Here is a 26,385-nt window from a genome sequence, read left to right as displayed (position 1 = left end):
CGTCGGACGCTGCACTCGCCAGCTGTGTTTTACCGAGCCTCTCGGCCCGGCGCAACATTTGCTCGACAGAAGAACACATGGGAGCCCAGTCGGCTGTGCTCGAAGTCAATTACTTTGACATAGAGGAATTGTCTGTCACTTGATGCTAAGTGCACAACCATTAGATAAGAAAGGAACTGTAGGAACCTTAAAACTACCATCCACTCACCCCAGCAGTGGTTACAGCTTGCTGTTTTTCCATATAAATAATTCTGCATTTACTACTTTAGTACCTTCTTGTCTAAAAAAAAAAAATGCTGCTTGCTTTTTCCTGAGAACTTTGATGGAGGCCAACCTTTATTACTTGCATGTCTCTCTTTCAGGTGCTCTGTCTTTGCCAACATCTCCCCAAAACATTTGCGATGAGAATGTCTGATAAAACTGACACTGAAACAATGAAGGTCACCGAGGTTGATGACACAGCGTCCCATCATAAAGACAACGCCATCCAGGCTGGCATTTCTGAAAAGGGCGACAGAGAAGAACCTGGCAGCATCAGTACAATGGACAACAAGGTACATTTATGTCATCAATAGTAGTTGAAAACATGTCATCTTTTTAAACGTCAGTACACATACATTTCCGTATTTTCTGTAAGTTGCATCAGTCGAAAATGTGTAGTGAAGAGTAAAAAAATAGGCCTCAATGGTCTGTAAGACGCATTTACTGGTATTTATGAGGGAGCTATCATCAGAGCTCACCTGATTTTATTTTTATTTTTTTATTAAGAGCATCATGTTGCCACTCCGAAAAACATGAAAGATTCACATGAAGACAAAACCAGAAGAAGAGGGCAATGTTTACCCCAACAGGGAGACAAACAAAAGCTACTGAAGTTAAAATAAGTACATTTGTACTAAGTGTATAGATGAAATAAAAGCTGAATAGCAAACATTTGGCCTGCATGCATCCCAGTGTGTAGAAACTGCCTTGTTCTTGCCTTCACAAATGAATGAAAATCATACCTGTATATGTGTACTGTGAAATAATTTAAACTATATATAACAAAAAGGCTCACACTTCATTGTACACCTCAATGTCTGTCCCTGCTGGTCCTGTACAAAGATACCCCAGTTTGTGGGGATGACACCATCTTGTCTCAAAACAACACAAACTTAATGGCTAAATATTGTTGTCCGCAACCCACGCAGGTCAAGCCCTACCAATCACGCTCACTCCCTACGCGATGTAGAGGAAGCTGCCAAAGCCACCCCTCATGCTCATAATAGAGACAAATTATAATTGGAAGTGTCTTATTTCCTCAAGCCAACTCAAAAGTCAAGTTGGTGAGTTCGGGAGGGGTCAGCAGCCTAATGAACTCTGAGTGGGCTGAGTGCGTTCAATAACTTGCCTAGCAGTTTTCTTACTTTTCTCCATACTTGACTTCATGAAAATTCCGTAACATTCAGCGTCAAATGCAAACTGCCTGGGGGATATGCTGTCACCCGCGGCGTTCAAGAAGATACACCCCCTTGCTGTTTCAGCACAGAAAATCCTGAAAAATATAATTGGCAGCAACTGGAATGATAGGTCAGGACTTAGCTCTACCTTAGTGCCATGTTTAACCAACCAACCAAGGTTGTGAATGTCTTCATACACTCAAACTGAGGACACAACATTCAGAGGAAAATGAGCTCACGATTAAATTAAGAGCCTTGTATTTTTTTGTCACAAATGCATTCATGCAAAATTTTACTCTGCATTTGGAGCACAGCCATTCGCTAAGTCGAGTCATTCCTAATTTTGTGAAGTTGTGCACCTAGGGGAGACACTGGGTTCATCCATGTCCCATGCACCCCACCTCCAACTGCTTTGGTAATCCGCTAAATAGTTTAAACCTCATAAATGCAACTTCTGGTATAATTAGTTGTTTGCACCATGTCGTAGTAAAGATGATGCTATTCTAAAAATGCTGTGTATAAAGTTAATTTAGTATTCATGATATTTTGCCTATGTACTTTCTGGCTTATCCTGACTTTGTGTACCTCCCTGAAGTACTCGCATTATTCTGTGGTCACAGGACATATGCTTGTTAGGGCAGTGCCACAAGTTCTGCCTTGCCTGCAGGTGAAATGCTGTTCATTGTGCCAGCGATGGAGGTGGAATAGGTTGGGGACAAAAACTGGGTCGGGGGTGATTGTTGCATGAGCGAGGGGTGTGTACGTGAGACTGAAAAGCATTTACATAGAGGAGGGGGTAAACTGTGTGACTTTGCCACCATCTGTCTCCAGCTCTGGATGGAGCCCCATCTTCTTCTGGTGGCCGTCCTACTTTTGCTGACTTCAGCCTGTTCTGTCTCCCCCTTTCCCATTTTTTTTATCTGCTGCTGGCATTGTTCATTCCCCAACGGCCCCACGCTACTCAATTAGCTGGTGTGGCAGTACGCTAACAGTCCCAACCCTGTCCTACCTTCCCCACTGCCCTCTACTTGCATATTACCACATATTGAAAAGGTTGCGGTAGGTCACAAGCACTGGAAATGGGCGAGCAGAAGCCGGTTTCAATTTTTGTATGCAATATTTAGCCTTCGAGCGCAATGAGAGAGACAGGGTTGGGTTGTCCTCTTCATTTTTAGAGGACAGAGAGGAAGGTCAGATTTTCATGTTGGGATTAGCAAGCGCAGGGCAGGGCTTTTGGTGCAATTTATACCGGAACAGCTTCTGCTAGGTCACCTACCTTCCCCACCTTGAATCCTCTGCATGCTCTGTTAATGCTCTCTCATGCGCAGACACAGGCACTAGTGCGTGAAACACACAAGCACTGAGCTTTTGCACCCACTGTGGGTGCCTGGTGTTGTTCTCTGCTCTGCTCTTCTTTCTCAGAAGTCTGATTCACACGATGGCATAAAGAAGCTCAAAGCAGGTGTAGCACTGATCCAAGTTGCTTACTGCCAAATGCATGGTTTTTGTTTGTGCTTGAGGCAAAGGTCATACAGTTGCATTTTTTTTGTTTTAGCAATAAAGAAGTGAAGTATTTCATATAAACACCACAAAAAAAACCTATACTGCTTTAGCACCAGAAACGAGAAGGTAATGGGGCTCATTGGCCTTGTCAAGTTAAATGCCATTCTGAAATATCCAGCCCCACTTACTGTGAGATTTAGGTGAATGTATATATGACGTATTTTCCAAAACCTGCTGACTCAAAATTTAAAGTTGGGGTGCACTCAAAACATCATAATAGAATAAAGATAACTTTACAATATTAACTTCATGAAATAAAGCCCCACACTCACAAACCATTGGATTAACAAGGTTCCTCTACTTTGTCAATATTATCTGTGTGCCTATTTTTCAATTTTGTAGTTTTGGCCTCCCAGCTAATATCCAGGAATAAATCGTCAAGAAAAGACCAAGATTTATTTTCTCATCGCGGTACCTCAACACTGATATTTCCATTTCACTTGCCACCAACAATTTGAAAATAAACGCATGTCGCTGCAGTTTTGCAGATTGTGTCATATGTTTGAGTCTGAAATTGAGAAAGAATCTGAAATTAAATCAAACTTGTCCCTGTAATTCTAATTCTAGTAATTCCAATTGTTGTGCCGTGTATAATCAAACCACACTGGAACAGTTCAAATAACTCATTAAGGGCCCAAAATGAATAACATTCGTACCAATGACCATGGTGTAAACATCTGAGCACAATGGTTTTTGGTAAATATAAGAGGGACTTCTTTTTTCCAGTGGGCTGTTTGGCCGTAAATGAAGGGAAGTGCACTGAAGAGATTCTCACCGAAGAATGAAAATAAGTAATTGCTCCAAATGAATGTTGAGCACTCAACATGGCGTAAAATGGCTTTGTTCTATTATTTATGGACGATTAGATCCGTGTTCTTGTGTTTAGGGTATGCATCGGTATGTTCTTTTTCTGCTGATTTACTTTTGAGGTAGCACACAGAAGCACAAAATGTAGGCTAGTCATGTTTAATTTAGATGTTTCATTTTTAAGGTAACAATCCTCTTGAGTTTCTTGGTGGATTTTAACCTGCTGTGCACTTTCCTTTGCATACCTCCCTTCAACCAAACCCCTATGTGCAGCCAGTGATGTCATTTAAGGTAGGGACCACTTTATTCGCATGTTTTGAAAGGAAGCATGCGAATTGTTGGCTTGGGTTACATTTGAGGCCGTGTTTCCATTGTCATGACTCAAATGACTTCTTTGCAATTTGTGGGGGAAAGCCTCAATACAGATACAACAGAGCCTGTCACGTTTTGCTTGCTGCATTGCTGTTATGTTCGTCAAGGGGCAGTTTGAGGAAGCATGAGTTTCTGTGATGCTGCATTTTATTTGTCAAGGTCGGATTAAATTGTTTGGACAGGGAATGAAACGGTCGAGTCACTTAATGCATCTTAAAAGCGCAGCCACTTTGGAGAAGTATTGTGCTTGCTTCCTGTTTTTGTGGTCGTGTAACTGGATGCTGTCGATTAATTTCTATGTGTATATGGTTTTTACCTCCTGCACCCTCCTCGACAGCCTAACACCAAGCTAAAGCTTGTTCGCAGCCTGGCAATTTGTGAGGAATCCTTTCCTTGTCCAATTCTTGAGCCTTCACCTGCACCTAAGGTAAAAAAAACTCCCTGAGTGAACTGTATTCATCACCTCCATCTCAGTCATCCCATCAGCAGGATGCACGTGGTGCTCGGACATGTGACTCTGTACTTTGTGGCCCAAGTCACACATCACACAGCTGTGCTGGAAGTGCTGACCGGGGATCAGTTCTTCATCTCAGCTCATTAAAACCGAGATGGAGGACCTCCAGCGCACTATTAGCAGTCTACTTCTGACAGCTGTGATTGAATACCTGACCAGCACAGCCTGATGAAAGCATCATATCATCAAAACACAAATGGCAAGCACGCCGTTAATTTGTTAATTCAACTCTTTCGCTGCTTCCAACCGGGCAAAGCACCCCCGGACCCCCACCTTCTGATCAAACTAAACTCCATTAAATGCCACTCTGCACTGCTAATGATGTATTCACGCACACACACACAGGTGTGTTCATTCTGCGATCTTACCAGTCAGCACCATGCCCCATAACCAGAGGGCAATGTTATTCCCACCGCGCTTTCTCATCGCCTGAACTCCCACGACGTCCTGTATTACCGCCATCAATCATGTTGAGGAAATTGCAATTTCCGCACATCAGCTACTGAGCGCTATGGCGCGCCCTAATTGAATACTCCTGATATTTCCCCCGCTGCAGTTATTGGTGGAGGTGCCTCTGAGCAGGGTTATGCAGCAAGCTAACCTACAGGCCGCCGTTACAACAATAGGAAAAGATGGGGAATAAAAGACATTCAAGCCATTAAGATTGCATTCCTACAGAGTTTGTTGAGAACGGAATTATACAAACATTGTCGTTCAAAAAGGGAGGTTTGATGGTATACTGTGCTATTTATCCCACTGGCTTGATGGTTTCAATGCTCTTTTTTTTTTTGGTTTGAACTACTTGTTTAATTTCCACTAGTGGTCTACGTGGAGCGGCTGGCCCCACGGCTGGTCAGACTCCTCGGCTAAGGGGGCAGGCTGAAGAAATCTCAAGAACATGGCCACGGCTATGGAAAACTAATATATAAAAATATTGATAGCCTCATTTGTTTCTTGAAAGGTCACCTATATTGTCCATAATCCTTCCTTATATCATCTTTTTCACACAATTTATACTATCTTGAGCTGAAAAGAGGTAATTTAATTTTTGCGCTTAAATCTCACCACGGCTGTGGATGGCTGTGGCTGTCGTGCCACGGTTGTGGGGCGGGGCGGCCAAGGAAAAGCACAGCCGTGTAGACCTCTAATTTCCACCGTTTATGATAGGTTGAGAAAATATTGGAGAAAAAGGCAACAAAATATCAGGAGAATGTCGACTGGGGGTGAGTCATATTATTATGTCAGATATTATGTTGGCTTGTCATCAAAGTGGTTCAGCAGTCTATACCAAAACGACAGGGCAGTGTTTTCCGATTTTCCCACTCTGGAAGCCATTTTCAAAAAATGCCGTTTCAAGGAACCCAGAATGCCATTTCAATGTGGATGAGAGGTGTTTTGACCTAAAAATGTTTGTGTGAATGGCCCCTAAGATCACAAAAAGGATAAGGAAAATCAGTGTATTAAATTTATTTTCAATCAACTTTAAAGTGCTACATGTAAACCGACATAAGTAACAAAGGTTGCCCGTACCAACGCAGCAAACAATAAAAAATGGGGATTTGTGGCTCATTATTACTAAATTTGCCATTGTTCGTTACTCGACGTAACTGTCACTCCCTCATTGTCCAACTGTAAGCAGCAACAAAGGGCTGTATAGATCCATAGACTGTCCAAATCATCTCTACGTCCTGAAAAACAACATCTGCCCTTACTTTGTACGCTTGCCTGTCAATTCCTATCAATGGCCGATAGTCAAGGGCCTCTGAATACACACTGTAGTTTTTGTTTTAGACTGACAGCATGTTCATTACACATTCAGAAGACCATCATTTTCCTGCTGTCCCCCCTCCCCCCTTTATCTTGAGGTAAATGGGTGTCAGAAAACAAATGAGGCAGCTCGTAACAGCTGCACATCAACCAGACGGCTTCCTTGTGATACCGAGGGTGGCATTAAGTGGCAACCATCACCGCGTCTTGCCAAAATAGTTTTTGTTTTGTTTTTTTCTTCAATTTTTGTCTAACATTTTTGATGGGCACACATGGGAACTTGCTGTCGCTAACTCTCGACTCCTATTCACTTTCCGAGTCTGGCAATTCTTCAGTTAGGAGCTCTCATTAGCATTTTACATTTCTACAAATATTCACAGCCCTTATAATTATACAAACATTGCATCTCATTATCTTGCTATGCAGACTTTGGTCATGACACTTACTGGTTTTTAACTGCTCTCCCACCCTTGACGTAACCCTCCTCACTCACTCATACAAACACACACACACACACACACACGGCATTGTTGTGTCCAATCCACTGTTGGTGCACTGGTAACCTTTTCCTCCTCTCAGTGTTACTTTAGCCTCTAATACTACTATTCAACTGTATGGGTCTGCGGCGAGGAAGAGCAGTCTTATGTTAACCAAGGCGACTTTTTATTACATCTCACTAAAATCAACACCCACCACAAGGTTGCAGTCAAATTGCAGCAGTTGTTTGTTCGAACTTTTATAGCCAGAGACAGGGATTACTTCTAACTCCTCACGCTCTTTTAAGTAATGAAATTTGCTGCGTTGTATAATGTGGGAACAGAATTCATGTATTATTCAGATGGTTTAATAAAAACAAGCTAATCTGGAAGATTAATTGCCATCAAGGTTTGGAATTCATGGATGCAGGCACATCATTGCTATGAAGGAGACAAGTTTGTGTGAAAATGGATTTATGAAATTTCTGTAACAGTTGCCGGTTTTGTGTATTGGCAGTTTTTGAATTAACCTTGAATTTCTGATATGCATAAAGTTTAAGAAAACCTAATTTCCTTTCCAAAACTATTACTGCTGTTTTCCACTTCATGTTTGACTGTGACCCTGAAGTGGCAGCAAGCTCTAACACTTTTTTTTTTTGGTGGTCTGCTTGGTGAATCAGTGACTAAATCGAGGGCACACAGAGAGAGAATGACTACTTTTTTTTTTTAGTTCTTATCTCTAGCTCTACTTAATCAATTGTATGATTCTGCTCTCTTTAAAGGATGACTTCCTCCTTAGAATGTTAGAAAAGGAAGATGGAGCTACACAGGAGCAAGCTGAGAAAGAAGTGTGCTGCGACAAGGCAAGCAAAGCTGACAAAAACCAGAGAAAAATGCTGTCCAGAGGTGAGAAAATACCAAAATCCAATAATCAGGCGTATTTTAAGTGTAGATGCTCTCTATATACCATTTCATAATGCACTCATCTGAAAAAAGTATGTGTGCTTTTTTATTTTTAGGCCACGGTGCCCTTCCATGTAGCCAAAAGCGTTTCTCATTTTTCTAAATAATCTTATTATGGGTAGTTAATTGGCGTGATTCAGTTAATTGCAGCAGGCTCAGGGTGCGAAGCAATTATACAGATTCCCAAAGGTTGGGGTTGCCTGCCTTTTGTGGAGGAACACCACTGATGAGGCAAGGTCCCAATTATAGGTCCCAGACGCTTACCGGGGGGGGGGGGGCAAGTTGGTGGCCCCTACCCTATTGTTTGGCATGTGAGAATGTTGTCTCCTTTGCACCCATGATGTTATCATAGTGGAGCAATTAAATCTTATTAAATCCATTAAATCCAATTAAATTTTTAAAAACTTTAAATACTTAACTATACAATTATAATTTTTTTCTTTGTTCCCCTGTGAAATATGAAGCAGAAAAAGTAATTGAGTAAAATGTGTGGTTTTCTCTTAGATTCCAGCCAAGACTACACTGACTCTACTGGCATAGATCTCCATGAGTTTTTAGTGAACACATTGAAGAGCAATCCCAGGTAACGGCCACTCACTCACTCGATTCCACCTCTGCAAAACGTGGTTTCAGATATAAAAGTTAGCTTTGAGGAGACGATAAGCGAGTGTACAAATGTAGATGGCCATATGTCTGAATAATGCTTCCTTTGTATTATTTGCCTAGGGACCGAATTATGCTGCTGAAGCTTGAACAGGACATCTTGGACTTCATCGGCAATAACGAGTAGGTTCTATTATTTGTTTGTTTCATGACCAGTTTCTAGACCAATCACATTTTTGGCACCAGCAGAAACACAAGACTGATCTTTCAAGAGCTACAACAACAAAGGAACTTTTTATTTTCTGAATATCTGCGGTTCATTCCACATAATACGGAGGAGTTTTGGATTATGAAAACTCCCTCTTTATTGTCTGTACGCAGATTGGTATTTGACCTACATAGTTCATTGCTACATTTGACCTGTTCCCCCTGTGTCTCCATTTAGAAGCCAAAAAAGAACATTCCCGCCTATGACGTCCTATCACAGGATGCTGTTACACAGAGTGGCCGCCTACTTCGGGATGGACCACAACGTGGACCTCACCGGAAAGTCTGTTGTCATCAACAAAACTACCAGCACAAGAATGTGAGCATCTCACTTCAATTAGGATGTAATGTGTGTTGTGGTTTGATTTATTGCAATAATACTAAACCATTGCAGTCACTCCAGATACTATATGTTTGGCTTTCTTTCCACTGATGTTGATTAACATATGTTGCTGTCAGTATCAGCCTGAAACGAAGCTTGCCTCCTAAACTGTTCAAAATTCCCCACCGACAGACCCGATCAGAAATTCTCCGAGCACATCAAGGATGACAGGGCAGACGATTTCCAGAAACGCTACATTCTCAAACGAGACAACTCCAGCTTTGATCGCGACGACAGCACGGTAGGTGTCCCCACCCCACCACCACCACCCAGCTGTCACTTTCATTTTTGACATGTCAGTACGAGCGGGACAATCTGGTGTCCCCAGTATAGCTGCTAAAAATGATGTGTGTGAGTGTGTGTCCTTGCCAGATTCGGATGCGTTTGAAAGCAGACAAGAAAAGCAAATCGATGGAGGAGAGGGAAGAGGAGTACCAACGAGCCAGAGAAAGGATATTTGCACATGATGTGAGAGCTCCTTGTGTGGGCGGAGTGGGGGAGGGGGCCATGCTGCACAAATCTGTTATCTATTCTTGTGCAAATTCAGCCAATTTACACTGCTAGATTAAGAATTTATTGATGGCATTACTACGACGTGGAAATATTTTTTATGACTTAGAACCAATGACTACATATGAATTTATTGTGACATTAACTAGCTGATTATGATTACGTTATTATTAGGGATGCTCTCCTAGGACTGAAATCGGCCGATACAGATCACTTGGATTAATTATACATGTTTTAATTTATTTATTGAGAGTGCTATTGGCCAGTGGGTGTTGTATAAAGGAGAAAAGTGAGGACAATTCCAAGGTCCTTTGAGTGCCCCGGGGGGCCCAAAAAATAAGTAATTATGCAATGTGATTTTTTTTTTCATGGGATCCAGAATTCCTATCATAAGAACCATAAAATCTATTCTTAATTTAGACAAAAATGTACTGGATGACACACCCTTTTTTAAGCTTGAGCAGGACCTCCAGGTATGTGGGAGAACCCTCTACGAACCCGGTGTCTTCCACCGCTGGGAAAGGCTGGTCATCTCATCCAATGAATGGGACGATACCGATAGCTGGCCGATAGATCGGAGCATCCTAGTTATAATAGACTATTATAGTCAATTAAAAAACACAGCATTTTTGTTTCTTGTTAAACGGACACATGTCCTTTAAATCATCTGATTAATTCTATTTTCTCTGACAGGCTGATCACTTCATACTGGATAGAAGGTAAGTTGTCAAATGTACTCGGGTCTTTGTTCATTGAATCTTAACAGAATCATTTTCACAGTTATGACAATCATTTACCATGTCAGCGCAACTCTTCTGATAGTGTCTTTTATTTTTAGCATGCTTAATTGCCTTTTTCTGTCAAAGCAGCAGTTGGTCTGACTATGCACCTTTGTCAGCGTTCTGCCTCTTAATACCTCCCGTCCTCCTTCCTCTCAGCTCTCAGGATGAAGACGCATGCATGCGCACCCAGCAGAGGCGGCAAATGTTCAGGTGAGGTCTGACGCATTACAAGTCGCCGCCTGCAACTTTCAGAGACCAAAAAATCCTTGAGTCACCTCGCTCAGGGGCAGGATTGTTGATCTAAGAATGTGTTATTGCTGTTCAGTAATGCTTCTGATTAAATAGGATTTTTAGTACAGGCTTGCTCATGTAAATCTGCCCAGACTAAATCATGTCCAATTAGATAATGAAACAATATACTTTAGACTTTCCTTCAATTGATAAAGTTAAAATTATTACCAATAGAAGTGAGGGAGTAGTTATTTGTAAAAATAATTACATCATTTGGACATTGGATCCCACATCTGTGCTGAGCATACGTGTCCCTATTTGTCTAAGCGTGACATAATAGTGTTCACAACTTGAATCGAGACTAATTCTTATACGCGTCTCTACATGAAGACATCGTCTTAATGAAATAAGCCTTCCATATTTAAAATGCTCTGTGAGTCCAGGATGCTTGATGGTGTCTGACACTGTGACTTTTACCCTAACCAGGTCACAGGCCGGACGATCGGGTGCCAGCTGGCAAAGCAGCTCAGAGACAGAGATGCTGCCGCGACACAGCGAGCCTCGACCATGGAGCAGCACTGACAGCTCGGACAGCTCCAACCGCCTGGCCCCCCGACCTGCCATCACCAAGGCCAGCAGCTTCAGCGGCATCTCCTGCAGCTTGGTGCGAGGGGACAGCAGCGCCAGCAGCAAGAGCACTGGGAGGCTTTCCAAAACAGGCAAGAGAGAAGAGGCGCACTCCAGTGTTTTACCTTATTCAGTTGAAAACAATCAACCAAAGAAATGACATCAGCCTCGAAAGAAAAGCATTTGTTATCCAGTTGCTCAACCTTGGCTTGATGACAAGAAAGAGAAAACCCTGTGTTTGACTGGGAGAAAAAAACATATATTATAGAAAATAAAAAACAATTATTAGCATCTTGTACTAGCATTTCCATGTGTTATTCCCACAGCTGCCCTGACATTATCGCAAAAGTCTTGGGCCTCCCATATTACTCGACAATTGTCGAAGCTGAAAGGAATATAGTGTATATACAGTACAGCAGTTAAATAAATGCTAGCAGGGAGATAATTAAAAAAGATAATTAATGAATCTTTGCCTTATTTTAAATCCAGGGGATATTAGCTGTTATATTAAATATATTATAAAACCATATTATACCAGTCTTCATATAAAAGAATGTTTTAAGAAAAAGCAATGTTCCAACTTGAAACCTCTTTCTTCCTCCACTTAAAATACCCGTGGCTTTTTTCTGTGTTGCTTATTTTGTAATTATACAGGGACACATCAACCACAGATGGTGCAGAGCTACCAATTCCTCCGTCAACAGTTCCCCCAAGAGCGTAGAATGCAAGCGATGCCGTGTTATTAGACTGTGAATTTGTTCCGCTTCTTAATTATCACCATCTACTCTTAGCATCCCCGTCGATTAGAGACAGCGGAAGCACCCAGCTCATTGTCATTGCATGCTGCTGCTTGGGAAAGAAAAAAACATTAAGGTATCTTTCAGGAGAACACATTTCACTCTTTGTCGTGTGTTTTTGTCACTCCAGGATCAGAATCATGCAGTAGCGTCGGTTCTTCTTCAAGTTCGCTGTCCCGTCCCCACCGGCCTTTCACCGTGCCAGCCTCTTCACGGCCCAAAATCCCAGGAGCACCTTTAATCTACCCAGCTGCAGATACTAAAGGCTCAACACTCTCCAGCATGATCAGGAGGGCCCCGTTAAAGCCAACACCTTCTACTGACGCAACAAATTATTATGTGTTGTCATTGGAGGCCTCAGGGATACCACCTGGCAGCGTTCTGGTGAATCCACACACGGGTACCTACATCTTTTTAAACGTTCTACCAATTTGGTGCAAGTTGACATAAGTAGGTTGATTTGATTTGTGACCCGTTCATTTTTTTTCCTTTTGAATTTCTTATGACAGGCAAGACTTTCATTCATCCCAGCAGCAGTGGCATAGCTTATGGTGCGGCCAGTGCTGCACCCCCTGCCGGCAGGGGCCCACATCAGGGCAAGGTGTCGCCACATCAGCTGACCTCTGCTGCAAGCCAGCAACAGCAAGCCAATCAACTCCACTCTCAGGTCAGTGGGTCCACCAAATTTTGGTTGAAATAAAGATGACCACACTCATTCCTAGCTTTTTCTAACCTTAATAACATCGAATTGATTTTAGTCTGAGCTTTTGCCTTATTCATTAAAAGTGTCTCCACTTCTTTCCTCCTAATTTGCCTCCTTAGCCGACTTGTCCTCCATTCCAGCCGTCCTCTGAAGCCGTCCATAATCCAGCGGTCTCTTACCATCTTCCTCCTCCTCCTCAGTTCCTGCCTGTCTGTCCTAACCAACAGTACACTGTGGTACATTATTCATTTCCCAATTTATTCTTCACCTCTGTTGATTAAATGTCAATCTTGTTTTCTATTAAGTTTAATGTAGCTGCAAAAATACTCATTTTGCTCTAAATTTTTTTTGTGATGGTTTTAATTATGTCACCTTGAACATGTTTAATCACCTTTGATGTATGTTGGTGGAAAATAAATCCAGCAGGGACTGATGGCCTCATTTGTGACCTGGTTTCGGTTAACTCTGTGGCCACTGTGGCTAATTATGCCTGTAAATATATCCATTAATATTTAATTCAGCGCCAGATGTTAGTTTTGAATAATCCATGACTAAAAACGCTTTTCCAACAACATGTCAGAAATGACCAGAGCTGGCATGCAATAGTGATAAATAGTTCACTTTTGTCTATACTAGTCTCCATATATCCAGGTCACATTTAAACTCTGCACTTTATCTAACAGGCTCCGTAACCTTACCTTAAAAACTCGTAAATTTTATAACAGTATTTTAATAAGTGGTAACCCTGTGTTGATCCTTGTTATGAGCGCGGTTGACCTTGGGCTGGTGTTAATGCTGGATTTAATGACCCTGTCTATAATAACACGTGTTTATTACCGAGGATGTGCACAGCAGTGTTAAGTCCTCTCTCTTTTCCAGCCTGACTCCCTCAACACCCAATTTAGTCGTGTGACACTGGCGCAGCAGTCGGCCAACAACAGTGGCGCGCCAGCTGCTGATGCCCGCCACTATGCAGCTCTGTATCACCACTCTGCCCCGGTGGTACTGCAGGGAGCACCCTCACAGCAGGTTGCCAACTACATGGTAGCAGGGTCCTCAGGGGGGCACCCTGGAATGCTCCAAGGCCAGCCTGTGCCACTTCCAACTCCAGGTCCTAACCATGCGTATCCCAGCAGCATGCCAGGTCATGCTGCTTTCCCCGCGTCCAGTCTGAGCCAGCAACACACGAGTGTGCTCCAGCAACACACCTACATCCATCAACCAATCCAGCAGGTATTTCAGTAACTGTGCACAAGTCAATTCAAAATGATTCATCCTTTTGTTTGTTTTATTTTTATTTCATTTGAATGTGGGTTTGCTGCTTCTTACAGATGCCCACATGCTACTGCTCCTCAACACACCACCCTCAGTGTTCCAACCAGCAGCAACAGCAGAACTACCGTCCGCCTGTAAACCCTCTGGCCTACAACGGCCCTCACAGCCAAAACCTGCCACAGCAGCAAGGTATAATAACAACTGTAGGTTGTCCTTCACATTTGGGGGGGGAAGAAAGCTATCATGAAGGTTTGCAGGTTCTGAAAAAAGCCAAAAAGCATTACAAAAAAAAAAACAAACTAATAATCATGACATAAAATAAATGAATTAATGTGTCCACTGGTTGGTGTTGAATGTATATTCTGTATGTTTCCAGTCATAATATTGCAGTAAGTAAAATTGCAGAATTTTTGCATTTTCAGATCAAATACAGAGACGAGGCATACGTGTTTCTTAGCGTGTTGCCAAAATATTTCCCAAAAGATGATGACTTGTGTGGCATTATTTATTCTAGCTGATGGGACTGTAAAGTCAAAAGGTGAAGTACTCTGAAGAGGCCCTATATGTAAATTTGACTCCATGCCTGAATCTCACCGCATGTCATTGGCAGCAACAGTGGCTTCCTTGAAGGTTCGGGCGCCATGCATACTTTGTATTTACTTCTTCTGAAATGTTCATTTTAAAAGGGAGAGACCCCATTCTCAGGCAATGGTTCTTTTCAAAAGGACAACCAATTGTTTCCTATAGTTTAGATGTCTCTGAAGGACAGGCCACTTGAAGATTCTGTATCTTTTTCTCTTTTACTTGCCTCCATGTTTTCCTGTAAGACCTTTTGTTCAACCCCACGCTCTCTCGATACCATACATGCTGCAGTGTTTCTTCGTTAGTAGTCTGTTCCCTGTGCTGGCGGAATCGGTAGGTTGACAGCTAACAAATGAGAATGACCTTCAAAAGTCCAAACATCAATAATTTCCCGGGGAACTATAACTGTATTGTCTGTCTTTTGGAAAAAAAACAAACACATGGACAAGATGAAAGTACGACAAGTTAAACGTTTTTACATCCTGTCCCAGCCTTTTTAAAAGGGAATCCCAGTTTTGTTTGTGAAGAAGAGCGCTGATGAGAGGCGGGATACGGGGCCGGGACGCTGTCTGAGAGGCTTATATGAATCTCACAGTGAACCGGTCTCTTTTTCAGCCCCTCAGTCTTCACCTGCAGCCATGCTGCCACTGGTGGGACAAAAGTAAAGGAGAAATCAATCTTCACCTCAGTTTAGTGGATGGATTTAATCCATCAGCTGCAAACTGACATCCCTCAAAAACGTCAAGGAGACCGTAGGCCATTATCTGCGTCTGAAGAAGCACAATCATCTGCTGCCTGCTGAAATGGAATAAATCTGGCGCATTTAATATTGCGGTCATTTCATGCTCCGTTTGTGTGGGAAAGTGGGGAGACATGGGCGGATAAAAATAGCCGCTCCTCGTGGGGCGCTTCCATTGTTTCATTGTACTTTTTCTCCCAGGGTGGCAGACTGCAAAGACACCTTCACAAAAGGATGTCCTCTCCCTTTGTTGCTCGGAGCACCTCACGTGTGCCACGGGGGACTGTATTTTCAAATGTCTCGCCTTGTCACCTTGACATTTAGGTGCTCCCTCCTCCTCCTCCTCCTCCTCTGGCAAGGAGCGAGTGCCACCATTTTGCGCCATTTGGGAGAATGGTCAGCTGGTCTGATTGCTTGGGTGTTTTAACCACTAATATGAAATTGATGTTTTTCTTCCCATTTCTGTTTGGTCACTCAGGTTGCTGTTTCAGGCCACTGCAGGCTAAATCAAATATATTGACGTTCTCATTTACTCCAGTGCCTCCAGCGTGCTTTGCTATAACAGCTCAACTCACTACACACAGTCTCCGCCTATGTTGTTCCTCTATTAATGTGCCGCCGTCCTTGTGTGTGATTTTTTTTTTTTTTTTTTTTACCAGCAAAGCAGTTCATCCTTAACACTTCCTTGGTACTTTCCTGTTTTTGTTTTGTCAGTGCACCAGCCTGTGATTTCAAGCCCTGTGTCCAGTTACCAGACCGTAGTCGGTGTACAGCAAACACCGAACTTCGCTCTCACTGGTGCCCAGCAAAGCAATATTGGCAGTCAAATGCAAGGAATGATGGTTCAGTACTCTCCAGTGCAGTCCTATCAGGTATTTCTGCTATTTCTTTTTCCATGTCAGACTCCAAAACAACCAGAGTGTTGAGTGACTGACTTCAGACTGTCTTGCGTTGTTGCTGTATGTACTTAAACCTCTTTTTTCATTGGTTCCTAGCAGGTGTCCGTGCCACATCAGACGCACCAGCAGCCAATGTTGGTGTCATGCCAGCCAGGACAGGGCGCGGTGGCAGTTGCTAGCATGCAGCCCTGCTACAGTCTTCTCCCTCCTCCAAACCAGCACACCACCATGAGGTAGCGAGCCAAAAACTGATACACACACACACACACACTTCCTTGTCGAAACAACAGCCCTATTAATGCATAGAAATCCAGAGGGGAAGGAAATTATTTTAGATTGAAATCCCAAATTTATTTCCTCATTTAACAGACAAAATTCCCTTAAGTCAAATGACTGATATTCAACTCTCCTTGGTTTATTTTCATCCATTTAAAACAAGTGGATTCTTCTATGGTGTGTCCCAGAAACCTATTTGCAGGTGACTCTGGCCCTTGCCGGTGAAGTGGTCTCTTATTTATAGACATAACACGTCTGATGGGGTGAATCCCAAAAGCACCTCTTGAGCAAAGGTGTTCATGATGTCATCACCTTAATGCTTTAAGTGTCTTCATTTTACTGTTGAGACCCCTTCCAATAAGCCTTTTGGCACTTTTTCCCCATCGCCGTGCTCTTGTGGAGTAGTGCGGCTCGCCGGGCTCTCACTCATTATAACAGATTGATAGATCTAGTTCACACAAAGCAAAACACGTAATTAGTTTCCACCTCCACGGGCCCAATCAATCTGGAAATCGGTGAGTGTAGCACTTCTGGGACCATTACACACACTGGTACAGTATCCGCAACAAACCCCAGATGTGCGCACGGCCATGTTCCCGGTCGTCACCAGCGAGAGACGGAGGCGCACACACAGGGGAGGTCACGTTCTCATTGTCTCGGGTGTGAAATGAGGCTGTTTTTAGCAGGACGGTGTGTGCTGAAATGATTTATGCGCTAGCATAGGAACCACTCTCCTTGCTTTTCCCACGAGGGGCGGCCTGTCCACCTGCAGCCTACATTGCGCCAGCTGTACACGAGTCCCCCCCAAGGCAGGCTGCTTACGGAGCCGAGCGCCTGCTTTGCAAAGAGATTTATGTTCAATTTCAAATTTAGCACACCAGCTGTAATGTTGAGCTCGCTGAACTCCTGGAGATGGATGCCAGGTTGCCTCGACTACTTTTTCTGATGAAATCTGCTCGGAGTTAGACGGATAGTTTAATTGGCTTAAACACTGTTACATACTGAATATAGATTTTAACTTCACATAATAAAGCTGATGTTACGTGTGTGTGTGTGTGTGTGTGTGTGTGCATGCTCCTTTGCAGTTCTACCGTAAGTTTCCTCCCCTCCCCAATGATGGAGCAGCTCCAGTTTCCTCAGAACTCACCCCCCTGTGTTGCCCAGCAGAACCAAGGCCAGCAGTACACAGGTACACCTCCCCTCTAAAAATCTTATTTGCCTGTAGAAACCACCAATAAAGTCGTTGAAAGATGTCAGCTGGAAGCAAAAAAGATTTGAGACATGCTGTTTGATGTGTGGAATATTGAAAGTACCTTGAGTGCCATTAATGCATCACAAAGGAAAAAAAGTGTTTCATTGTATTCATATTTGTCGCTCTGGAGATTTACTCACTGTGCTCACATTTTTCTTCATAGCGATGACCGAGTCACCGTTAATGAAATCTTTGCCGGATTGTAAAAATGTATTACACTTGAAAATGACCACAACATAAACAACACAAAAAAGGGTTGTTTTTAACCTTTTTTTTAACAAATATAACACCATGAACTCTAAACTATTTGTACATGCGTCAAAATGTCTCGTGTGCGAAACCTCCTCCACGCTCTCTCACTTCCTCCTTGCTGTTCAGTGTTCATACATGCAAAAAATCCTTGGCAAGCTCTTATCAAATACACTTCTGCCCCCTGGTGGCCGTTTTTATAGCTTCAACTGCTTGAACATAGACCTCTTTTATTGTGCAGTCTTTTTTCCTGTCATGCAAAAAAACCCTAAAAGATGTATGAATATGTAGGAATATAAAAAGTGTCCTTTTCGACATTCATTATTTCCGAATCTGGCCCCAGGGCCTTGTGTTTGACACCCGTTTGCTCGATGCTTATGGTTATGTTCCGTCTCCTCCCTCATGGCCTTTTTTTTTTATTTGTATGAATGCTGAGGAGCGCACGGATGGGAGCCATCATTCCTATCCCATCAGTAATGAGGTCATTTGAAGGTCACACACCATCCTCACCACCAGTATCTCCAGTAGCACTTTTAATTGGCTGGTCCAAGGATGGGAATAATCTACAGCTTAAGTCTGGAATCTTCACTGTCCTTTTCTATTATTAGCTGATGAATTTTCAGAATCAATATTGGCGTTAAGAATGGGATTTGTACCTGGTAACACGATATCTTTTTGAGGTCAAGGGAGCAGATGGAGCCCCCACCGACCCCCCCCCTCAAGACCCACCAGTCACATTCACGCAGCACAAAGTAATTAGGTAATTGGATCTTCCAGATCATCACAGAAGATTTATCAAGAAAAAGTGAAGGACTCAATTATCGCCCCTACGGATGTGCTTTTATAATGGAGGCACTTAAAATCTAATTGCTGAGCGGCTAATAGTGCGGCTGTTTTCACGGATGGCGTGTGTAGGTGAACAAAACTGCTGGAAAAGAGCTTTTGAGCAAACACACATTTGCGCAAACAAACACACTTCAGCCTGGATGCATTAATGAGATTGTGTGATGGGGGGGGGTGTTGATAAAAAATGCTAAACGTTGTACAGGAAATCTGATTACCAGCCGAGCAAAAATAATCTTGACTGCAGAAGCCTTTTTTTTTTATTATTATTATTTATTTATCATCAGCAGGGTTGTTGCCCCCGCCCCCTGGCAGCGGTATGGTGATGCTGCAAATGGCAGCGCCCCCCTGCCAGCAGCCCCACACCCCTTCCCCCTGCCAGCAGAAGCAGCCCAGCTACAAACACCTGGGCCTTGAGCACCAGCGCAGCCACCGACCGACTGAACGGCCCCCCCCTTATGACAACACACAGGTACAAGCGCTGCATGAGTGCTACCGCATCGGTAGCAGAAGGCGAATGTTTCCAACTGGTTCATGGTTACATTTATTTCAACCACAACCGGCATTAGTAGCTGAACTTTGCCAAAGCACTGTCAATAGCTCCTAACAATACATGGGCCAGGATGCTAGAAGAACATTAGCGCCTTCTAAGAGAAAGCTATTTTAACCCAAAAGCAGACGGCTGCAACGGTACATTAGAGCAGCTAATGTGTATGGCGGCGCTACATGAAGGGACAGACCATTGTGCATAATCGAGTAAAAAAAAAAAACAAGAATCTGTTTTTGAATGAAAGTGTTTGTGTTTTTCCTCCTCATTTTCCCCCAACCCCACTACCGACGTGTTGTGTGTAGAGCAGCCCGCCCTCGTCCCCGGCACTCACTCCCTCACCGGGCCAGTCGCCCACAGTCAAGGGTCTCCCAACAGGCATCTCATCCATCCCGGTCATGGCCCACCAGCACCAACTGCAGCTCCCTACAGTCTTCTGCCCCAGTGGACAAGGTCAGCGAGGACTCTTGCTAACCAAAAACTTCACTCAAAACACAACAATTTTCATTTATTTTATTAATTTTGATATATTGTTTAATATTTTTTAATTATTTTGTTTTTGGTCATGTACCGAAGTACAAGGTGATATGACCATACAATGACATAATGGGTACCATAGTAACTGTCAATATAGTGATATATTTAATTGGCGACTCCAAATTGTCCATAGGTATGAATGTGAGTGTGAATAATAATACATTTTATTTGTATAGCGCTTTTCAAAATACTCTTTACAGAAGAGAAATGGTTGTTTGTCTATATGTGCCCTGTGATTGGCTGGCGACCAGTCCAAGGTGTACCCCGCCTCTTGCCTGAAAACAGCTGGGATAGGAGTATAGGAGGAGTAGGAAGAAGCAAAGCTTATTAAATCCTACCCCTCCATCAGGTACTTTTACAATCAGGAACTGTTACATTTGTTCACTTCCTGCTTTCCTAATATAATTTTTATTTATTTATTTTTATTAACTTTTATATTTTAATTTTGTAATAATTTTTTATTTTTTTTGTCATGTACCGAAGTACAAGGTGACATGACCATATAATGACATAATGGGTACCATAGTAACTGTCAATATAGTGATATATATACAGTAAACCTCGGATATATCAGATTCAATTGTTCCCACTGGTTTTGTCCGATATAAGTGAAATCCGTTATATTCGTATACCGGAAAATGTCCGTTTTACGCATATATCTGATTTATATCCGGTATATGCGTAAATCGGATTTTATCCGTTATAAAAAGGCACTTCCTTGACATGTTTCCAATGTACCTGGACGCGCAGGCAACGCTGCAAACGCTGCAAATGACGTCGTATAGCGGCCTGTCACGATTCGGCGAATTGGAGCGCCACGATGCGGCCATCCGTTATATGCAAGGGAAATTTAATGGAAATGCATTGGAACGGGACTGGAGATTTTGTCCGAAATAGGCGAAATCCATTATAAAAAATCCGATATATGCAATGAATTTTTATTGGAAATGCAATACAGAAAAATCGGTTCTTTTTTATCTGTCCGTTGTGAGCGAATTTCCGATATATCCGCGGTTTACTGTAGCACATCATGACATCATTGGTATCGGCCGATTTCACTCATCGATGATCGGTATCGGCAGCATAAACTCTTGCATATATTTTAAGCCTGGCAAGTGAATGCGAGAGGAGCCGCCAAATCATGCAGATGGTTTAATCTTGGCCTCATAACATTGGATTTACTCCCCACACTTTCCTCCTTGCCGGCATGTATGATTCTTCCATTCACATGATCCCTGCCCCAGCGCTTATTAAATGCACTTCTGCCACCTTGTGGCCATATTTATGGCTTAAAAGTGCTAAAAGTGACTGATAAAAGTGTTTGTGAACACGTAGGTGAAGCACACTACTCCCTGCTGGGTCAGCCTCTGCAGTACAAACACGCCATCCGACCTCCGCTCATCCACACGGCACACATTTTGGCCAAACATCAGGTCAGACACACGTTCTCTTATCAAATAGCCTTCAGAACAATGTGCCGCTATTTACTCTGAGCATGACGTGACTCCGCCTCTCTCCTCAGGCTCCAATAGGGGTTTGGCGTAGCGGACATGGAAGGAAGGCCAGCAGAAAGTCTTTACCTTCAGAACACAGTGTAGGTGAAGCAGGTAATATGACGTCCAGAGGGAGGCTTGAATTGATTTAACACAGCGGTTATTGTATGTTGATGCTGATGATTCCATATCACTTCGGAGGGAATTATGCTGAATAAAGAAAAATACACCTCATCGGGTGTCTTTATCAAATTAACCGTGATTTTTTTTTTAATTGTGTCGAGACCTGCTGCCTGTCTACGTGATGAAAAGGTGGATGTAAGCAGAATAAACGACAAGGAGGGCAGATTTTGCACCTGGCGGTAGAATCGGCCGCCCGCGTGGGGGCCTGAATGAATTTGTGCTGATGGTTTTAAATACCGTGTCATATTTTTTGCACTCGCCGACACATTTTCTGCTTTTTGCAGGTGTGCTTGTCAACAATCTCGCTCAAACAATCAAGGAGGCAGCCCACTGGGCGCCACATTCACTCACTTTATTTTTTATATATATATATTTTTTTCCCGACTTGTCATTTGTGCATTTTTTGAATACGTAATCAAGTATTTTGATATCTCACACGTTTGATGCTGACAGCAGCGGTTTGTTGAAGCCTCCCCTGGTACACGTCTGCTTATTCCTCCCCAGCCATGACAGTTGTTTTATTTTCTGTCTATTTGGCTGTTTTGTCAGCAGTGAGCAGTCAGATCTTGAAAGTGATGGATCCTCCAGAAGCGGGCAGGGGGGGCGAGATGGACTTGTGAAAACTCCCGGCACACGTCTGCGAACGGGGTGAACTGACACAACGTCAACATTGGTGGTGCAACACCTTCTCTACCTGTGCCACACCCCCCCACACACCCACACTTCGACACTATTCTTCACCACAGCAGAACTCGTACCTAAGTACCTTGCTGCTACATTCTTGGCGCATCAGTGGAGCATCCTGTGAAAGCACCTCCCAACCTCTGCTGCCTCAGTCTGGACTGCCTCAGCGCCTCACGTCCCCAAACAGTATCATCGTTTGAGGAGTGAATGTTTTTTTGTTTTACTTTATTTTTATCCTTTCATTTCCCCACCCGGCCAACGGCTCCCTGCAAGGTGGAAACGCCTGTTTTTTTTTTTATTTTGAAAATTAGCCATTTGAAATTAGAATCATGAAAACGGCTCTTTTTGGTGTCCTAGCAGGAGCTGTTTTCACCCATAACGGGAGCAGCGATTATGCAATGCGGCCATACAATAAATAACCCCGAGTATATATGTGTGTATATATATATATCTCGTATCTAATTGAAGTCACTTTCACCGTGACTGTTGCATTTGCACTGAAGTGATGAGTGAGCTGGATTTAGTTTTGTTGCACTCAACCAGGTCCACCCTATTTTTGTCAGTTTTAATTTCATTCAAATGTTTGTATGCACATGAAAAATGCAAGCAGGTTTGTTTCTCTCCTTAGCTTCGGTTTCCTTGGAATTTTCTGGTGTGACTTAGGAGTGTATGACAGTTGTGTGTTGGAGATTGTTTAAATCAATAAACGTTTTCACTACACACACTGACCCTTTTTTCACCCCCCAGCATTTTGTAGTAGGAAAAATCTAATTCTGTTGAAATGAGGCCAAAATTCAGGCCAACAAATAGGCTTTTAATAGGAAAATAGGCATTAATTTGGATTTTTTTTTTCACTTTTTCAGAACACATTGAAAAATTAAAATGCGTTTTTTTACATTAAAAATGAAAAACAATTAGCGCCTAACAATCAAAATTACGAGTGCACATGAACGCCTCAGACACAACAGCAGGAAGTCGTCAGAGGTAAGTTGTTTGTTCTGTGTCATCAATAAATAAGTTGTCACTATGCTAAATACACATTTTTCACCGGAATTATTATAAAATAAATGAATTATGTTTAATATTTCAGGTTAATGAACATAAGGTTTATGTTTTTGAAGTGTATGTGAGTGGGGGGGGGGGTGTACATGGCGTCAGGTCAAATGTCGGAAGGTCGGAACGGGTATGTGACTAAAACGTTTGGGTAAACCATTGAGAAAAAGTTACCGCAATGGATGTATAAAGTTTAATTTGGATATATGTTGAAAGTTAAGATAAAACTTCCATTCTATTCCATATGTATTAGCTCAAATGATCCAAAACAGAAAATTGAACGAAAAGGTCAGCATAGTCTTTATCGTCATTTTAAAAGAAACAGCGACTCCCGGTGGGCAGAAGGCGTAACTACAAGGTTGGATGAACAGTTTCACGTGTCAAAATAAAATTCAAAAATTCCAATACATGCTAAAAATATGTATTAGGAAAAAAACTGCTCCTAAAACTAATATTCTCAGCAAAAAAGAAGAAATCTGACCTTTGGGGGGAAAATATAGTTTAAAATGATAAAGCCAGATTATTCTATACTTTTTTGCGTGTTATTCAATGTATTTATTTAGATGTATAAATGTCAACTTCATTGTAACACGTTGTGTTCCAAATGTCCATCCATCTTCTTCTGCTTATCTGAAGTTGGGTTGCAGGGGTCCCTCTCCCCGACTACTTTGTCCAGCTCCTCCCATTAGATCCCGAGGTGTTACCAGGCCAATTGAGCGACATCGTTTTGTCGGGCACTGAACGCACAGTGTGAATTGAACTGAACTAAGATTGAGCGCTATTCATCGGTGAAAAAAACATTTCAAAAGCTTTTGAACTCCAGCAAACCACAGAGAGAGCCATTATCCACAAATGGCAAAAAACAGGAACAGTGGTGAACCTTCCCAGGAGTGGCCAGCTAACCAAAATGACCCCAAGAGTGCAGTGATGACTCATCCAAAAGGTCACAAAAGACCCCACGACAACATCCAAAAAAAACTACAGTTGCCTCAGTTAGGGTCAGTGTTCATGACTCCACCATATGAAATATGCTGGGCAAAAAAAGTTCCAAGACCAAAACGGCACATTTCAGAAAAACAACATCCTACCAACAGTCAAATATGGTGGTGGTAGTGTGATGGTCTACCAAAAAAATCCTGAAGGAGAATGTCCGGCCATTTTTTGTGACGTCAAGCTGAAACCAACTTGGGTTCAGCACCGGGACAATGATCCAAAAACACAAGAAAACCAAAATGAAGACTTCGGAGTGGCTTAGTCAGATGCTGTAGCACGACCTTGGAAAGGTTATCACAAACGCTTAATTGCAGTTGTTGCTGCTAAGTGCGACCCAAGCAGTTATTAGCTAACCATTGAAACCATGAAAGCATTGTTTTGTAAATTCTAAATAGAACTTTGTGGCGTTCATTAAAGCTAGTATGTGTACATGATCCTTTTTAAAGAGACTTAAATAGCATAGACGTTCCCGCTGGAGCGTAATAATAAATAACCAGGGTGTGTTGTATTCAATGGGAGATCTTTAAGCACAATATGCACTATGCAAGTGTTGTCATGGTGCAGCACTTTCCATTTCACACCGTGTAATTGGTACCCATGGGAACCATTTAGAGGATGTGCTTTGGAAGGCCGGGGACTGTTTACTCTGTGTATTTACAATTTAGATGTACATAGATGTACATACATTGTACACTGCAACCACACACATAACGAGCACAGCAACACAAACCGAGGTGAGGTTTATCTTGGATATTTGGATCATTATTCCGAATGGAATGACCAACGTCATTCTGACCGGAAGACACCATTACTGACCACATCACAGCAGGTAGACGCGCTAATGACCCGCATCAAACGTTATGTTGGGTTCCAGGAGCCGCTGAGTCATCCCTGGCCACCGTTTTATTTTCACGCAATAATAAATGATTGCTGTTTGGTGGTGACATTGGACTATTATTGGGCAGGAATGGGGAAATAAAAGTCATATGTACCGTTGTGGTCACTTTGTACGATACAATTAGATATAAATGTATTGTAAAATCAGCTGTACGGGTTTGCACGTAAGCCTCACAGCTTGAGGACCTGAGTTCAATTCCACCCTCGGCCATCTCTGTGTAGAGTTTGCATGTTCTCAACGTTTTTTGGGTTTTTTTTCTCCGGGTACTCCGGTTTCCTCCCACATTCCAAAAACATGCTAGGTTAATTGGCGACTCCAAATTGTCCATAGGTATGAATGTGAGTGTGAATGGTTGTTTGTCTATATGTGCCCTGTGATTGGCTGGCAACCAGTCCAGGGTGTACCCCGCCTCTCGCCCGAAGACAGCTGGGATAGGCTCCAGCACCCCCCGCGATAAGTGGTAGGAAAAAGCAAAGCTTATTAAATCCTACCCCTCCATCTGGTACTTTTACAATCAGTAACTGTTACATTTGTTCACTTCCTGCTTTCCTAATTTAATTTGTATTTTTTTATTAATTAATATTATTTATTTAGGGCAATCTATTATCATCAAACCATTTTTTTAATATGACCATTTCTTCTCTGACCTTTCTAATGATTTCATCTGTACTCCCTCCGGAACAAAAAGCAGTGGTATCATCCGCAAATAATACCAGCTTTAAGTCTTTAGTGACTTTGGAGATATCATTGATGTACAAGTTGAACAGTTTTGGTCCCAGTATTGACCCCTGGGGAACTCCGCACGTGATACATGAACTTGCAGATGTGTATTCTTCTAGCTTTACGTATTGCTTCCTGTCAGCTAAGTAGCTTTTGACCCTGTTCAGAACTAATCCTCTTATTCCGTACTTTTCTAATTTAGTTATTAGAATGTCATGATTGATTGTATCAAAGGCTTTTGTCAGATCTATGAATACTGCGGCTGCACACTTCCTATGATCTATAGCGTTAGTGATTTCCTCCGTAATTTTGATCAGTGGCATGGAGGTAGAAATGTTAGCTCTGTATCCATACTTACT

The 26,385-nt window shown here is 42.5% G+C and overlaps 1 protein-coding gene across 31 annotated transcripts in view; it reads left to right on the top strand.

Annotated features, from left to right (window-relative positions):
- LOC131104498 (R3H domain-containing protein 1-like) overlaps positions 1-23,089 on the top strand; it is a 30,042-nt gene extending 6,953 nt beyond the window's left edge. For 3 of the 31 annotated variants that reach the window (XM_058051748.1, XM_058051749.1, XM_058051747.1), the window contains exons 3-27: positions 363-554; positions 4,083-4,100; positions 4,519-4,608; positions 7,721-7,844; positions 8,406-8,484; positions 8,628-8,687; positions 8,950-9,090; positions 9,286-9,394; positions 9,526-9,621; positions 10,357-10,382; positions 10,602-10,655; positions 11,163-11,395; positions 12,231-12,500; positions 12,610-12,767; positions 12,923-13,039; positions 13,683-14,036; positions 14,135-14,267; positions 16,114-16,271; positions 16,395-16,531; positions 17,660-17,763; positions 19,206-19,390; positions 19,771-19,918; positions 21,338-21,435; positions 21,525-21,609; positions 22,228-23,086. In XM_058051748.1, coding sequence (XP_057907731.1) covers positions 402-554; positions 4,083-4,100; positions 4,519-4,608; positions 7,721-7,844; positions 8,406-8,484; positions 8,628-8,687; positions 8,950-9,090; positions 9,286-9,394; positions 9,526-9,621; positions 10,357-10,382; positions 10,602-10,655; positions 11,163-11,395; positions 12,231-12,500; positions 12,610-12,767; positions 12,923-13,039; positions 13,683-14,036; positions 14,135-14,267; positions 16,114-16,271; positions 16,395-16,531; positions 17,660-17,763; positions 19,206-19,390; positions 19,771-19,918; positions 21,338-21,435; positions 21,525-21,609; positions 22,228-22,298 — 3,201 coding nt within the window. In that variant the 5' untranslated portion in view covers positions 363-401 and the 3' untranslated portion in view covers positions 22,299-23,086. The other 28 variants (XM_058051745.1, XM_058051746.1, XM_058051742.1 and 25 more) reach the window with 28 other exon arrangements.
- Positions 23,090-26,385: the final 3,296 nt, after the last annotated feature.

Source organism: Doryrhamphus excisus, chromosome 16 (genome assembly GCF_030265055.1).
Source record: "Doryrhamphus excisus isolate RoL2022-K1 chromosome 16, RoL_Dexc_1.0, whole genome shotgun sequence".
In the NCBI taxonomy this organism is placed as follows: domain Eukaryota; kingdom Metazoa; phylum Chordata; class Actinopteri; order Syngnathiformes; family Syngnathidae; genus Doryrhamphus; species Doryrhamphus excisus.
Note: the sequence above shows the minus strand (reverse complement) of the source record. Positions and strands in the feature narration are given on the sequence as shown.